Genomic DNA, 17,096 nt, shown 5'->3' with positions numbered 1-17,096 from the left:
ACACGAGGACAGAGGCAATCAAGGCCAGCTTTCCGCTTCAAAAATAACGGCATTATTAATTCCTCCCCATCGCGTTTTACCGTGAAAGTGGGGTCGATGTAAAGCGATGCTCCCATGGTAGTTGGTAGGTAGCTCTTATCTCAACAAGATTTCCTCTTCTCGACTTTTTCTTTATAGAAGCCGTGCCGTGCGTGCTCCCACCACCAACTCCATGAGCCGCCTGCCTATATGGGAGTTCTCTTTCTTAAGAGGAATCCACGTTCCAAAGGACATCCATATGCGGTAACTGAAAAGAGCCGGCCGGGCACCCGGATATTGTACCAATTGATGTTTCCATCATCATTGCTTTGCCGTGAGATGAATGCACCCAGCTGCATACAATTTGTCTGCATAAATATTCTCTGCCAACTTTCTGACCAACGTTAATATATAATAAGATCGCCTAAGGCTAATAGAATTTCGTAGCTTGCAGGGTAGAATCGAATTTTTAGCCTCTATCGATCAACCGTCTACATGGCTGCATGGAAAGACCGTTTGTCACAGGTCATCCAATACCTCCATATTTTTTTTACATGGAGGGACAGGTTACAAACTTCCAACCCTTACGATTGGCTTCATGTTTGCAAGGTGAATATGGATCTTAATTTCGAATCGAACCTAACATACTTAAAGCATTACAGATTTGATGCTAATTCCTTAGCTTGCAACACATAACCTTGTCTTAATTGCAATATGTTCTAACTTAATAATTGGAATTATGACGATGACATCCAGCCTAAAGGTGGGAAAGGCTCAAATGACGATAATTATGCGACCAACAGCTCCATGTGCCTCGGGCTGGTTAAAAGTTGGACAGCATTTATGGCAATTATAGGCCTAGTTGTACGAGCCAATGGATTATGGGGTAGGACGAGGCTAGCTAAGACCCCAATCTAATCACTGCTAGATGGGAGCGCAGCGGACGCATACTTCCATGATTATAAAACCATCCAAAAACACAGTTGAGAGGATGGGTTGACGTGAAATTATAAAAATATAAAATATTTTTGAAAGTTATAAAAAATAAAAATATTTTTTATCCCAAAAAAAAGATAGATTAATAACTTAGTATAACAAAGAATAGATTATCAATTTTCTATATATATATATATATATATATATATATATATATATATATATATATATATATATATATATATATATATATATATATATTGATCCATACTCGTTCCTTGATGCCACATATTATTAACCATCGACACAACAACATGTGAAACAAAAGTGACAGAAGGGAAAAAGGTTCCACAAAATCTAGAGCTCATCAGGCATGTTTCTTGATGTCATTCGTAATCTTTGTAATGCATGCACAGAGTATTTAATTAAGAAGCGAGAGCATCAGCGTTCTCTCTGATTAGAAAAAAAAAAAAAAAAAAAACAAATTTTGATATATCGATCGGCAGCAGATCTGAAGTTAAGAAGAGCAATTTAATTAAATGTGAGCCATGAAGCTAAATGGACCGCATCAACCTTGTTTAGAGGACCGATTTGGCCTCCTATTGCGGGACGTTCTTCACGCAATTCAGAGTGCTCTCTTGGCTTGTTGATTTTTTCGTCACTCTCTCCCTTAGGAGCCTCCTCAAGATCTTCCCGGAGGATGACTTGGGGATGGAGTCCACGAAGTGCAGTACTCGAATCCTCTTATAGGTAGCAACATTGGAGGCCACATACCTCATGATCGCCTCCTCGCCATCTCTTGCTTTTGGGCTCATCACAACACAAGCTGCAGGAATCTCCCCTGCTTCCTCGTCGGGCAACCTGCATGCCATTACATTTGTAAAGTTGGCGATTGCTCCGAGTGGTGAACGAATGTTTGATGAACCATGCATGCACTTACGCAAAGACGGCTGCATCATCAACGGAAGGATGAGAGAGAAGTATGGCTTCTAACTCTGCCGGAGCTACCTGCAAGCATGCGTGGAAGTCATGCAAACTTCATCATTCAGCGTCTACTTGATCCAATGTAGCGAGGCAACTCAACTTAATTCGGGGCTGAGTTTCTTTTCGATTTATGGAGACGAGACAAATATTTCCATGCTATATGTGACTTGTTGATGAATAATTTGGACATAATGCGTTTCCAGCAGGAACATCGATCATGCAAGTACGTGCGGCTCTCTTTGATATCACACATCTGGAGATAATTTGGCACCTTTAATCTAGGTGGAGATACGTCGGATGAATAGACTGCTGTATTTTCCGAGCAACATATATTTATTTCTCTGGAAAAAGAAATGCTCATGGAATTATACCACCACTCGTGGAAATTTTTTGGCCGTAATCTCGTAAGAAACTGGTGCAAGTGGATAGATCCGTTCCATGCATGGTTGCACATCAATGGCCCCCTGTCAGGGAGCGACCGCGCCTGGCCAGAATTATTTCTTTTTATTAATTAAGTGGTTGGCAGTTGCTTGTCCACTAATGGAGCGTTGAAAAAGATAAGAAGGGATTGGTCCATTGGAAGAGGCAATCTCTAAGTGCTCATGAACCACCAAGAAGGAAACACTCCAAAAGAGAGGAAAAAAAAAAGGGACAACAAATAAAATAAACTGATTAAAAGTGGGCATCGGTGCTTTGATTAGACTGCACTAAGAACCAATGTTGCCATCTAAATTAATATATATCTTCTTCTGTTTGTTAAGTGGGGATTTGATCAGTAGCCCCTCCAATTTCTCTATTCTGAAAATCTCAAAAATTATGGAGGCCGGGATGCGATATCTCACCTGAAAGCCTTTGTACTTGATGAGCTCCTTGATGCGGTCCACGATGAAGACGTCGCCATCGTCGTCTATGTAGCCCACGTCACCCGTGTGGAGCCACCCTTCCTTGTCTACAGTTCGCTCTGTTTCTTCGCTATTTTTGTGGTAACCTGCGGGAGGAGCCGCATAATTAGTGCCGGCGGGCTTGATTTTTTTGGTCGAAAACAATGATGAAAGCCATGGATCATAACACCGATTTAATCATCCATATCCATAGGAAAACCCTCCGGTTCTCAAAGCTAAAGGACTTCATGTTTTACTTACGAGAGAGAGAGAGAGAGAGAGAGAGAGAAAGAGACTTTATTCTTTTGGGAAAATTACGTAAAGCCAAGGACTTCAATCGCCAATCCAGGGAATAATATTGCATGAATTTTTTTTGCAGCAGAAGGATCGATATATAATAAAAGACTCATCCAAGCTAGAGCACAACATGTTCGAGAAATAAGAATTACTTTTGTTGAGAAAAATGAATTTATTTATTTTGCAAAAGCTATTCCATTACTTGGTTCGCAAATTGGAACTGGCGGGTGCATGCATACTGGGATAAGACCAGCAGTTGGCTGCACGGGCCTTCTCCACACGGAGGTGGCCAGTGTCTATTCCAGCTTTAGTCGGTGTTTCTCGGGGGCCGATCGATGCATGCAATTAGTAACGCATTAATTCTTCGAAATGATGATGACCGGCACTTCATTTTCAACTCCTCACAATTTGGCTGGCTTAATGAAACGGATGAGCTCGATTATGATGTAGGTGGCTTGATTACGGGATTTATGGTTCAAGAGATGCCGCTGGGTGCTGCCACCCTTACTAGCTAATTGGCCGCAGGTCTGAGGTGGCCTCGAGTTGAATTATCTCGAACCAGGCTAATAAATTTTGATTGCCAGAGAAATTATAAAAAATATCCCATCTAATGCCCATTAGAGTAATCACAAGTTAATCATTGCTGCTGGATAGCGATATAAACCTAGATTATTCATTATAAATTGATATACTTGTCAAGAGGAGAGGAGACAGAGTAAATGGGCCAGAGAGAGAGAGATCAGAGAATTACCTTGCATGACGCATTGACTCCTGACACAAACTTCACCTGGAGTGTTCTTGGGGAGGGACCGGCCGGTGTTGGGGTCGACGAATTTCACCTCCAAGTTGGGAAGAATGAATCCAACGGAGTTCTTCTTGGCGATGCCGTGCCTCTTTCTTGGATCTCCATGGGTCAGAGTAATGCAGCTATGCTCTGTGAGTCCATATGCCTATTTTTCAAGGCGAGGACGTGGTGCCCAGAATGTGAGAACGTAAGTGAGCTATTGCTTGCTCTCTGTATATGTATAACCTTGACTGCCGATTAACTAAATATATAGCTTGTTTCCAAAGGAACATAGGCAGGCAGCAGGGCAATTCATGGGAGCTCTAACTTGTTCGCTAGCATTGCCTCGCGACACAAACAGTCGTTCATGTGACGACGCAGTTCATGAGGCGATGCAAACGTACAGTAAATCCGCAGTGCTATCCAGACTTTTTGTGGTTTCCAAGGAGTTAAAAAAAAAAAGGCTGACATGGCAGCTGATCTGGTTCTCACTGCCAGATTAGCTAATTCATTAATTTCGATTGGCTAGTGGTGTCTCTGATTAATAATTGATCGATCGCTAGCTAATAGCTCGTTCAAAGCTAAGTTCATGCATGAGTTCATCGATTCATTACCTCCTGAACCTGGACGCCCGGGAACTTGTCCTCAAAAGCGGCGAGCAGCTCCGGGGCGAGCGGCGCAGCCGCCGTCATGACCGACCTGAGCCGGAGCATCCCGAGGTCGAACTCGTCGACGATAGGGCTCTTGACCATTGCGAGCATGATGGCGGGCACGATGGGGGCAAAGTGCACCTCGTGGGCAATGAGGGCGCGGAGGAAGGCCCCGAGCTCGAACCTTTCCATGACCACCACCTTCCCTTTGTTCCGGAGGGAGGCGCAGCAGATGCCGGTGATGCCGTAGATGTGGAAGAAGGGCATGAGGCCGAGCACGGTGACGTGCCCGATCATGTCGGGCCCCACGCTGAAGAGGGAGGAGCAGAGGTTGGCCACCAGGTTCCGGTGAGTGAGCATCACCCCCTTGGAAGACCCGGTCGTGCCCGACGAGTATGGAAGGGCGCACAGGTCTCCCTGCGTCACCTTCTCTTCCGTCTCGCTCGGACCCGCGCGGTCCGACGCCTCCAGCAGATCATCCCATCTTATGGCATCCCCCACCTGCCCTTCCCCGACGACTAGGATAGGCACCCCGAAATCCTTGACCTGTTGTTTAGTTATACATGCATGCAGGTAACAAATTAACCAAGGGATAAGTTAGCTATGGATCCGCTGCGTTCAAGAATATTGGATCAGGACGTAATGGTACTTGGTTATTAGAATAGACCGGACTTCATCGACCGACTGACCTTGTCATGGGTGAAGCTGTTGGCGACGATGAGCCTGGCATCCGAGTCTTCCACCTGCTTGCGTATCTCCAGCGGCAGCGCAAGGGGGTTCGCTCCGGAGAAGACCCCGCCGGCGGCCATGATGCCGAGGGCCACAACCGGGTAGATGGCCAGGTTGGGGAGAACCACCACCACCACATGGCCCTTCCTGAGGCCCACCGACCGCAGCGCCTTTGCAAACCTTCGCGTGTCGCGGACCACCTCGCCGTACGTGTACGTCTTCCCGGTGGACGCTTCCAACAGCGCCACCTTGTCGGCATAGTCCTCGGCGTCTTGCAGTACGAACTCAGGCAACGTTGTCCCCTCCGGCACCGGAACTGCCGAGAACTTGCTGCGGAAGATGTGCTGCTCCTCTTCGGCAATGGCTACGTCCCCCATGTTTGTTTCTGATGATCAGCGTGGCTTCGTTTGAGTTGCGCGAATGCACGTAGGTACGGGGGCGTGGGGGTTTATAAAAGAGATCATAAGAGTGGTTGGCCGGTTGCAGGTGACATGCGGGGCAAGAAACGCATTTGACGTGCGGATGGAAACATCGGCTGGTGAGATTTGGTTGGGTCATGGCCTCGGGATTTCAAGAACCTAGCGGACAGCTGCATGCGCCCGCCGTAAATTGTATGCATGTATTATGTATATTGTCATGTATACTGTATATACTATCACCGCATATTTAGATTAAGAAGCCCAAAATTAATTAGTTAGTGGTAATTTATTTTAGAATAATGCTCGTAATTTGTCCTAAAAAATCACTTGTATGACTTTCTTTTAATAATGCTGTTAACATATGCTTTGCTTATGCGGATAATTTTTTTTTGCATATTATCCTTTCCTTTTTCATACCATCAAAAATAAAAAATGTTGCCTTTTTCTAGGTCATGTTAGTATGTAGATACATCCTTTCTTAATTAGGTGGCTTAACACCGCAAGCTTACAGGGGTATATTTATAAATTCAGAAGTTTTAAGGGATATATATACCAAAAAAAACTTTTTTCCAAAAAATTCTTTCAGGAAAATATTTTCTATATTTTTGATAACAAGTATCCATGGTTAGTGCAACCAAATATCTATATATATATATATATAATATATATATATATATATATATATATATATATATATATATATATATATATATATATATATTTGATAGAACGGCGAATCCATAAGATCAAAAAGTATAAGAAAATACAAGGACGACGGAACCAAAGAATGGTCGTCCTAAATAAAATCCTCAAAATGCTGAGCCGCAAAGGATGCCATTCAATCAGCCGCATTGTTAGCCTCTCTATAGGCATAAGTGGCCCGATGAAAGATGCACACATCCAACAGTAATCAAATTTCTAGTCGAAAACAAGTAAAAGAGAGTAGAAGCACCACAGCTAGTGCTTGTAGTTGCGTCAATCCCATTCATTTTTTCGATTTTGATATAATAGTTTTCGGACATTAAATACATCAAACTGCAGTAACGGACGACGCAACAGGCAGTCCGGTTTCAGCGGGTGCACCTCAAGGAAGACGCCGAGGGGAAGCACGGCCTCTCCCTCAGAGCCTGGAGCTGACGGATGAGCACATGGAGGCCTCAAGGAAGACGTTGGAGATGTTCGGGAACATCTCGGGCAGCAGCATCTGGTACGAGCTGGCGTACTTGGAGGCAATGGGAACGGTGAAAAGAGGGGATACAGCGTGGCAGATCGCCTTTGGAGGACCATTGAAAGACCTCAGATCGAGGACCACACGTAGGGAATTCTTTATTTATTTATTAGCAGTGCAACATTCACCATAACAGACGCAGAGAACCGAACCCAACGATGGCATGCATGTAAAATATGATAGAAGTTGATGGAAGCGAACAGCCTGCGTCCCTCTTTACCCTGATACTCTTGCTTCCGGCCTGCAGTTGTCGCTGCCCTTCTGGAGGGAACCAGGGCGTCGCGGAATCCGTCAGACTGCCGAAAGTCGAAACCATTGCTCATGGTATGGAGCCAAAGAATTCACTTGGACTATTGAAACGATCACCAAGAGCCTGCTGCCCTTCGCATGCTTGTTGCCAATTGAACAGCAGATTTTGTTCACATACAAGCTGGAAAATGTAGTAACAACAGGCACCACCACCTCAACTACTACGTATACACAAGTACATTCCTCAATTTTGTAATTTTTTTTCCCATTTCACAAGTAATATGCTACAAGGACTGCCTTTTATATGACTGAATAGTCGAACACCATATGCTTTAATAAGATGAACCTACAACTCCATATTCTTTAATGAGATGAACCTACAACGAATACATTATATGATTTCCAAACAGTGTTTTACAATTTCATGGTTAATTAAACTGTCCCCATCATGCTATCATAAGATGTTGACAGCAAAACATCAACAAAAATCAAATCATTGGAAACAAGTTAGGATTGAACATTTCCAAAAAGTATGAGGAAATTTCAATAATTTTGACACAAACTTATATGTTTTATGAGAGCAATGTCATCCCTCCAGTTTTTTGCTGCTGTACTGCATTGATGAAAACCATAACTCTGCCCTCATTCAGGCAAAACGTGGATCTGCACAACAAATTCCATATATCACATACCGGCCATACATTAGTAGATAAACCACTGTGGATGCATCACAGCAAGCCAAAATATAAACATGATCGCCATATAGACTATAAAAAGAATATGGACATTACAACTTATGAAGCATTCATTTGGAAAAGAGATTTTTTTTTTGTGTGAGAGAGAGAGAGAGACGGGGAGAGGGCGAACGGGAGAGGGAGGGGGGGGGGGAGAGAGAGATCCTCCCAATTAGGGACAAATTATAAGATACCCACTGCATTTGCAAATACTTAAACAATATGGACACTTCTCTAGCAAATATTTTAATTCCTCTCCATACTAATCCATTCATTAAATTACGTGGAATATCTTGTCATCAAAAGATTCAGTTCAACAATATCCTGAAAATTCTCACTTAGGGCAACATCAATTACCACACCCAGCTGCCAGAGGTTCATAAGCGCACCATGTTCCACCCTGCCCCCTTTGCCTTTTCTCTAAGAAGAAGAGCTTTGAGAATAAATATTTCTAGTGCAGCAGCTAACTAATATCCTTGACCATGCATTACATAGCATAATAAATACTAATCTCAAAGCGTTAAATCATCAAAAGATTCTAAATCCTCCATGATTCCTAAAACAGAGTAATCTTAGTCTCAAATGTTGCTGTTGAACTTATTCTTTCAATTTATTACATGCACATATGTCTTCTTACTAATATATAATTTGACAACTATTTTATGCAAAATTAATTCCCGAAATCAATGCTTGATCTCCAGATGAGCAGCTGCAGTGTTTCAAGAATGGACAAATATAAAATGCACTCTATTCCTTCTACAAGATGCTGCCATTTACTGCAAATAGTGGAAATAGAAGTATGATATTGTTCAGAGATAACATTAGTAGTGTTGAAAACTTTTGAAGAATTTAATGTAAAAGCACTAGCACCAAGAGAGAGAGCTATGACTTACAGAAACAGTCTCAGCACCAGTCTACAGGTTCTGCCACTGCCTCACTTCTGCATAAAATGAACAAGATTGGATTAGTACTTCCTGGAATGACAAATTCTTCCACTTCAAAAATTTTACAGAACCGTGAAATTGTTGAGAAGGAAAAGAAAAGGCCCATTAACTTGTATCTCACTTCTTGGAGGTATACGAACAAGGTGAATATGTTAAAACCTAGACAGCTGATGAGGTCCCAAGGTTGCAAAAATTAAATCATGTTCAAATAATGTTCCAGTTCAAGCAAGCCAAACACATATGGCACCATCCCCAGCTAGAACGCGGGACTTTCCTCTTGAAAGTTAAGCTTTACATTAAATGGCAAATACTAACTTGAATATGTACATGGAAACTGCCTAGAATTTTTTGATAAAAAGGAGTAAAATAGCCACGTCTGCACCAAATCAGTAGACTATCATGAGGGAAAGACAAACATTTTTGATATCTTGACTAGTTTCTTCTCTTGCCCTCTCTCTATAATCAAGTGACCTAGAATACCATGTAATGAACATTTGGAACAGAACTTACATGCCATCCTGGTAAACGGGTTGAGCTAACTCTGCAAGAATAAGCCCCCATCAGGCATCTGTCGGCACACAATTTAATGGCAGCGGAAATGAAGGGAACAATAATTTTGAGACCAGGACAATGAATGGCTGGTTTGCTTATATTCTTTTTCAGAGATTACCTGAAAGAAAAATATAATAATAAGTCATAGGTGCAGCAAACAAACATAAGCTAATCGTAGAAACTTTATTAAATACCTCTATGGCCTATTTATAGCCTATCTCTTTCATCAAATGGCGATAGCTTCGCCCACGTATGATCCGTTGCCAAAAATACAGTAAAAATTCTTGAAGGCTCATTTGCATCCTTTGCTGAACAAGCCTAAGCACCAGCAACAGGAAGTGGCCAATCAATGTAATGACAGAGTATATCAACTCATGGCAGTAAACAAGTACAGCAACTCACCATCTGACAAGGCACCTCTGAATACCTCTAGAAATTGGACGAATGAAAGATGGATCTCTCTGTGCATAGAGTAAACCAACCTAACCACAGATACGAAAATGTTAAATTACATGGAATGCTTAAGATGTACAATTAGCGAAAAGTAGTCGGTGACACTTAGCAAATCAGGTTATGCAATTGATTGGAAACTTCTGGTACCTCCAGCATGGCAACTGCAGAAGGATCATCCAGTATTTCGAGGCTATCATCAGCTAGATAATTCACCTATGGAAGAAAACACATAAAAATAATTAATTCTAGAGCCAAAATTTGAGAGAAACAACAACCAATTCAACTTGGTGGCATGCTATAATGATTCTTTATTAGCGAATACTGTTTTCACAATAACAAGATGAAGAGGTCTCTTAATACTCTTTTCTCTTATCTGAAAAAGGCTAGAAATTATAATAAATCCCTCAAACTCAAAATTTTAGAATAAGGGAAGCTGCATATATACACCACTTACAGCCTAAGGCCTCTGACTCACTAAATATAATTTCACATATATACCTCCTCGTAGCAGTAATCATCAGAGTACACATTTACTACTTTGCACAGATTTGGCAACAATACAATCTCCAACGAGCTGATCAGATGAAAATTCCAGATAATTTTGAGGTTTAAGGTAAGCAAATGACTCCTGTAGTATATACTTCAACGCCACATAGAATGGCCTCGAAGGATTATGCAGACAAACATCTATTGGCCTTCCATCTCCAGCACATCATACAAGACAAGGGAGAGGCAACAGAATGGGCCACTGAACCAATTGACTTTGAAGCAATGTAAACAGTAAGAACCAACTTGGAGGCAACAGCTACAATGTCCGGAAAAGATATCTATCAAAGGACAAAGTTATAGAAAAACCAAGGGACTACTAAAGCTGCTAGGCAGACAAGGAAAGCATGTCTGTGTCTGCAGACTCAAAAGAATTCTACAAGCATGTGAAAATGAATAGCTAACAAGAGCATTTGGACAGTCACTGATGACAAAAGTTACTAATTTCCAACACCAGAAGTGTGTATTTCATGATACACGTGCTCACACTAGAAAGGGAAGTGAGCATCTCTCTGGGTAGCCTCTTTTGCATTCAATGAACTAGCTTGATCACTATTTCTAAGGCCAAAGCATGAGCATAACAGATGCATTCTCTAGTTGTCATCACGTGTGCGCACATACATCAACTGTATGAGATTAAAACAGAAATAAACAATTCAAAGAAAAGTACAGAGGTTCCACATATTGCTGTAATTATATATAAATGATCTCATGGTGACTAGACATTGCACTCTGAAATTTGATGCATGATGAGAAAACCTACCCCAAATTCCGTATTTACAAAAGATTGGACAAAGTCCATGAGTTGAACCTTTGCCCACTTCAAAGATGCAACAGGATCATCAGTACGAGGTGGATGCCTCCAAGGAGCACCAAAAAACAATCGAGTCTCTGGAATTTTCCCGGCACGTGCATCAGAAGCAAATTTTTGCAGGATAACTAATGCTGATTCCATGGCTGGGTTCACCACAGTCACCTAACAAAGCACAAGAAAAAATAAATAAAAATAGTTTTTTCTATGAATTTGTAGAATCAAGTAAACACAAAAACCATGGACATTTTCTTTAAAAAAGTTACAGATATATCAAACTTTCCAAGTTACAGAGGCGTAGAATAACAATATGACAATGGGAAGAAAATGGAGTTATTTCGACAAGAACAAAATAGGATCAAAAGGTTTTTAAGCCATTGTGGACACGTCAATTGTTAATTTATTGCAGTGGTCGTTGGGAAACTTCATATTGCTAAATTAGATCACAAAGACAAATGAAAATGCATATTTCTGTTATCCTTTGAGAAAAAGGTCAAAGGTCCACTTACAGCCTTTTTAATTGATAAACCACTGGGTGATGCACACATACATCTAAATTAGATCACAAAGACAAATAAAAATATATATTTCTTTTATCTTTTTGAGAAAAAGGTTGAAGTTCCATCTACAGGCTTTTAATCGATAAACCACTTGGTGTTGCACAGAACTAACAAAGTTGCTGGGTCAACAGTTTGACAACCCGATTGAAGGAGAATCAAATATCAAACCTGAGTTCTACTTTTTTGAGACTTCAAATTCATCAACTAATAAGTTTTGAGATCTCATCTGCAGTATTTGAGATGACTGACTATCTAAACATGGTTATCATGAAAGCAATCATAGGCTTCCAACAAGGGACCTTTGGTGGATAATTGTCTGGAGTCCAACCATTTATCGGAAAATACTGTTTTCTACATAACACCAAATCATGCATGCGAATGTCAACTTGCTTTGTTCTTAGATGTACCGTGGCACTCCTAGACACTCAATTATAAGGGACAGACATTATAATTTAATAGAGGGTGATCTCAAAAGCAATGACTAAGAAGCCCACAGGCAGTCCAGAAAAAATCAAAACTTTCTCTTGGTAATCTGAGGTTCTTCTTCATGGTCATAGATTTTGAAGATGAGTAAAGCAAGGCACCTCAGGTCAAGAGATGGCCGCCCTTTTTGTGGCTAATTTCTCAAAAAATGTCTGTATCCTTGCTAAACTTTCACAATGAGGTCAGTTGATTTCCAGGAATACTACAGAGTAATTGCTCAGAAAAATATGCAACCAAATTCAAAGACGTGATGTCGACACTATATTCAAAGATGTGATTTTGACATCCTACCCCAAGCTAATCAGTTCGTTTATATATGTTGACAAAAGAATGTTATGAAAAGCAAATTATTCCTATAATTTTTACGGACTAGGTTGAACAAAGTAGTTTGATTAATAACTGATGGTGATATATTAAAATTATAGAAAAAAATCATAAGATACTTTAGTTATATGGATCTGCCAAGAATAAGGTCTAAAGAAATTGCTTAATGTTATAGCATTATTCAACATGCTTCTAAACCCTAACCCTAAACCCTAAGATATAAAACTTGCATATGTCTATGCTGATGTCAAACAAAATAAGTAAATCCTAGAAGCCATTTTTGCAATGTGCCATAATATAGCTATTTTTTTCATAGCTAAGCTTCAAGGTGCCTCATATCAATATATGCCAAATAAATTTATTGCACTACATTATTATAGTTTACCTTTAATGGGATGTGACATTGTGACCTACTAAGTCACAAGCATCTACATAAGGATAGCACAAAACACAAGAAGATCTATTAGACAAGATACTATCCAATTTATAGTAGGGTAAGTAAAGCAAAGACTTCTCACTTGTAAATATGCCAAGTAGGCATCAACAATGTCCTCAAAACTGCTTCTGCTATTCTGCATAAGCCTGTAATAAGAAGGAAAGATTTTAGTCTATTGCAAGGTTGATTGTACAACATAGTAGGCTTGATGGTATCATACTGCTTACATGTAGGGAAAGCAGTAGAATTACCATTTACCAGAAAAATAGAAATGTTGCTCGATAAATAATTCCTGCCAAAACAACATAGTTCATTGGATATCATGATCAAGAGTTAACTAAAACTTTCGGGCTGTTTGGATGCCCAGACAAATTATCCAGGAAGAAGTCCCCTGCTGACCCAAATATTTAAGAGAAAAGGCAGCAATGGTAGATTAAGATGATCAATGGAATCGGGGAGATCGCAGAACAAACAATTCTGAAAAGTTTGGATCCTCTGTTCTTTTTGAAACACAATTTTCACTATCCCATATTGTGAGGATTTCTGGATCGAAACTTTCCCTGAGTAGGAAAGAGAAGCTCTTCCATGCCAACTCCATGCTAGCTCATTCCCACCATCCACTTTAAATGGTGTATTCTCTGGAGGCATCCAAACAGGCTCCTAGTTTATTGTGTAGTTTATCATAAGTTGATAGAAATGCAGGCACGGACACTGCATTTCAGTTGGGCATAACATAATTTTTTTGTCATTTCTTCTCTTAAATATGTAATTTTTGTTTACATTTATCATAATAAACATAGTTCTTCAGAAAAACAGCATTTCTGTGAAACAGATATTTATTCAGAAAAACAGCAATGATGCTAGAGCCAGAAAAGAAAAATCTACGTAGCAACCTTGAAGTCCAGAACTAGCAATTGCAGAAAACAATAGAGCAGATTCACAATTACATTAAAGCAACAAAAATATAATGAACATGTAAGAAAGTGATGGCTATTGAAAGAAACTTAAATCTCGCATTTGAAAAGTTTAGCACCTGATTTCCCATGCTGTGATTCCCAATGAAACATTAAAAGATAGGGGAGGAAGAGAGAGAGAGAGAGAGAGAGAGAGAGAGAGAGAGAGAGAGAGAGAGTAATTTGCTAGGCATGATGATTTCATTCTATGCCAAGTTCTTGATCTTATACTTTTGGTTCATGGAAGACAAAACATTCACCTTCCTTCCCCTGTTATGTTGCTTGTATCTTGCATTTAGATTGAAAAAGAACAAGCAAAGCAACTAGGTCCAACAAGGTTAAAAAAAAGACATGCATGTCTCAATTAGGTAGACATCATAAGCAAAAGCAGACAAGTGACTTACTCCTGGTAATGAGTGCTTCCTTTAAGCGCATATAGTTCAGAAATATGTCGTGGATTTGGGCCAAGAACTTCATCAATCACTTTCCACTAGAAATTCAACAAGCATCATTTTAGAATCAAAACACAGAAATTGGTAACCAAGACAAAATGAGGACTACTACCTAGATGACAAAAGATTACTACCTCGGGCTCACTGAAGAAATCTGAAACCATGTGCAGCTTAGCTTCTTGAGGACTCCATCCAAAGGCCTTCGGATCATGGATTAGTTAATATGCAAGTTAGAGAGGGAAAAACTATAGATGCAATGATTCATTAAGATAATTAGCTGTACAGGAAACCATTCTCTGTTTAATATAGAAAAACAAAAAGCCAAAAAAGCAGCCAGAAAAAGATACCTCACGGGAGATGAATATGTCTGGAAATCCAAAATCAATGAACGCTTGATAGGAATAGTAACTGGAAAGTTAGAAGAAAGTTAAAGATGCATGCTGCATAAAGAGATAAACATTAAGACACAATGAAAGAAAATGATCGCTCTTCTTTTGAAGAGAATGAAAAAAAAAAATGTCACTGTTAACAAAAAAAAATCATGAAAGAGAGTTAAAGCCTGTGTTTGGGAAGGAATTATTATGCCATTGATCAGCCATACGCAAGAGTATGAACAGAAGATTGATCTGCCATTCATATTAGCTGGATAAACAGAAGGGGATCTTCAAAGCATCATCACATTCAGGACCTACTGGTTGTCAGAGTAGAGTTTTGAGCGATTCAGACCCTGTGCGAGAGGAATCATGTGGCCGATAATCTGCCAAACATAGGGCATGGAACTATCTGGAGTTTGTGACTTATAAGGCTCAGGCAGATGGGCAAGACTCAAGAGTGCTATTTTTTGAGGACGTAATTGATGGGTTTGCCCTTCCTTGCTTAACAAAATAAAATAAAAGGAATAAATTTGACTGCAAGATGCAAATTCCTATGTTACTTCCCTAGGATTAGACAAGGACTCGGTGATCTCAATGCGAACAATTAACAGCCCAGAGTAATCAGTTTATCATGAAACTTGTAAAGTTTTAATCGGACGACAACGAAACTCAGACCCAGCAGGTCCTATTAAAACAATCCAATTTGCTCCTGAAGGAAGAAAAAAAATGCTAAATACCAGCGTTAGGATCTTACCTATCTGATGTCACAAGAATGACTGGCAAGCATCCCTCATTCACACCAAGGGCTATCAATCTCCATATGAAGCTATCGTGGTACATCGCGGCAGACACAGTTGAATCATCTTCTGTCGACGTGGCCTTAAGCACATCAATGTTGTTTATAACCAGCTTTGGCTGCACCCAGAGGGGTAAGGGTTTTGAAATCGGAAGTTTGGGGGATTTTTAGATCTTATTTCTTTGGGCAGCGCAGCAGACCTGGAAGAAGTCGACCTGTGCAGCCTCGGAAAGGATCTCGACGAGGAGGTAGGGCCAGTCAGTGGCGGAGTTGGCGAGAGGCCTGGAGAAGCCGCCGGTGCGGTTGAGATGGCGCACCGCCTCCCTCCTCCACTCCTGATGCATCCCGATCACCTCCTTGGCCAGCCTCAGCGCCACCATCGCCTCCCTCACGTACGCCGCCTCTTCCATCGAGTACCTCCTCCGGAGCGACCCTCCACCACCAGGAGCCGCGACATCGATCTCCCCTGGGCCGATCCTCGCCGAGAAAGCGAGTACGGCCTTGGACCAGAGAGCGGCCGCGGACTCGTCCCGCCGGGGGGAGAGGCGAAGGCCAGGGCCAATGACGCGGCGGAGGGCGGCGTGCAGGCCGTGCCACCTGTCGAGGGCGGCGAAAACGTCGCGGCTGCCGATGGCGCCAAGGCGAACCCCGCGGTCCACCAGTCTCTCCAGCTCGCGCTCCAGACTGGCACGCAGGTGGCCGAGGGGCCGCGGCGGTGAAGAGGAGGAGGCGGCCCACCAGGGGGTGTTGGGATAGGAGGCGGCGGCCGAAGCAGCGTCGTCGGATGCGAAGTCGACGTAGGCGGCGAGGTGGGGGCCGTTGTTCCAGTCGGGGAGGAGGCGGTGGAGGAGGAGGGAGGTCTTGCCGACGCCGCGGGGCCCGTGGAGGAGGAGGATGGGCCGCGGCACGCGGTGGTGCTGCGCGTGGTTGTTGAGCACGCTCTCCAGGATCGGCCGCGGGATGATCCGCCACGCCTTCGCCGCCACCGGACGCCCCATCCCAACCACCCGGCTTCCTCCTCCAAAGGCCGAGACCTGGCTATCCTTTTCTTCTTTTTTTTTCTGATTAATTAGTAATATGAACTCTTCCGCATTGCCATGTTGGGGCTCGGGGGGTTTAGACTTTAGGGTTTAGGTTCGTGCCGACGTTGCTTCTGAATCGCTCGTTTCTTTATCATCGGATGGTGATGATAGATGCCAAGCTGGGCCTACTCCGCTTATTATTTTATTCCTGGGTTTAGCGTGCTCCCAAAATTCCGTACAGTTAAGCAGCGTTGATGCAGCTTAGGAATTACAAGAGATGGGGAACGGGCGATCTTGAATCCGTTACCTGCGTAGAAACGCCATCCAATCAGCGGCTCCGCTCCGCTCTAAATATGAGCGGGTACGGTTTGTATAAAAAAGAAAAGTGTGTACGGCCTACCACAATGAAGGATGAATTGGGGCCTCTAATAACGGATCTTGTATCCCAATTCATTTTAACAAAGCTAGAAGGAGGGGGGAG

The 17,096-nt window shown here is 42.0% G+C and overlaps 2 protein-coding genes across 3 annotated transcripts; both read right to left on the bottom strand.

The window, feature by feature from the left end:
• Positions 1-1,432: 1,432 nt before the first annotated feature.
• On the bottom strand, positions 1,433-5,910 carry ACOS5 (acyl-CoA synthetase 5). The gene is made up of 6 exons (XM_008810877.4): positions 5,240-5,910; positions 4,515-5,096; positions 3,868-4,066; positions 2,781-2,926; positions 1,895-1,962; positions 1,433-1,815 (listed from the first exon to the last, which is right to left on the bottom strand). The coding sequence occupies exons 1-6, from the start codon at positions 5,654-5,656 to the stop codon at positions 1,554-1,556; spliced, it is 1,674 nt and encodes a 557-aa protein (XP_008809099.2). The 5' UTR covers positions 5,657-5,910; the 3' UTR covers positions 1,433-1,553.
• Positions 5,911-7,537: 1,627 nt separating this feature from the next.
• Positions 7,538-16,781, bottom strand: LOC103720902 (uncharacterized). 2 transcript variants are annotated; one of them, XM_008810869.6, is made up of 13 exons: positions 15,794-16,781; positions 15,552-15,712; positions 14,771-14,831; positions 14,558-14,623; positions 14,376-14,461; positions 13,101-13,164; positions 11,168-11,380; positions 10,006-10,071; positions 9,808-9,887; positions 9,600-9,723; positions 9,364-9,523; positions 8,803-8,849; positions 7,538-8,685 (listed from the first exon to the last, which is right to left on the bottom strand). In XM_008810869.6, the coding sequence occupies exons 1-10, from the start codon at positions 16,589-16,591 to the stop codon at positions 9,609-9,611; spliced, it is 1,710 nt and encodes a 569-aa protein (XP_008809091.3). In that variant the 5' UTR covers positions 16,592-16,781; the 3' UTR covers positions 7,538-8,685; positions 8,803-8,849; positions 9,364-9,523; positions 9,600-9,608. The 2 variants fall into 2 exon arrangements, with proteins under 2 accessions (XP_008809091.3, XP_008809090.3); XM_008810868.6 differs by having other exon boundaries at positions 7,538-7,838; positions 15,794-16,736.
• Between the last annotated feature and the right edge of the window lie 315 nt (positions 16,782-17,096).

The sequence above is a fragment of the Phoenix dactylifera genome, chromosome 12, assembly GCF_051530095.1.
Source record: "Phoenix dactylifera cultivar Ajwa chromosome 12, Ajwa_hap1_PhDact_Kaust_v1.1, whole genome shotgun sequence".
NCBI classification, from domain to species: domain Eukaryota; kingdom Viridiplantae; phylum Streptophyta; class Magnoliopsida; order Arecales; family Arecaceae; genus Phoenix; species Phoenix dactylifera.
The sequence above is the reverse complement of the archived record's forward strand: the minus strand, read 5'-3'. Positions and strand labels throughout refer to the sequence as shown.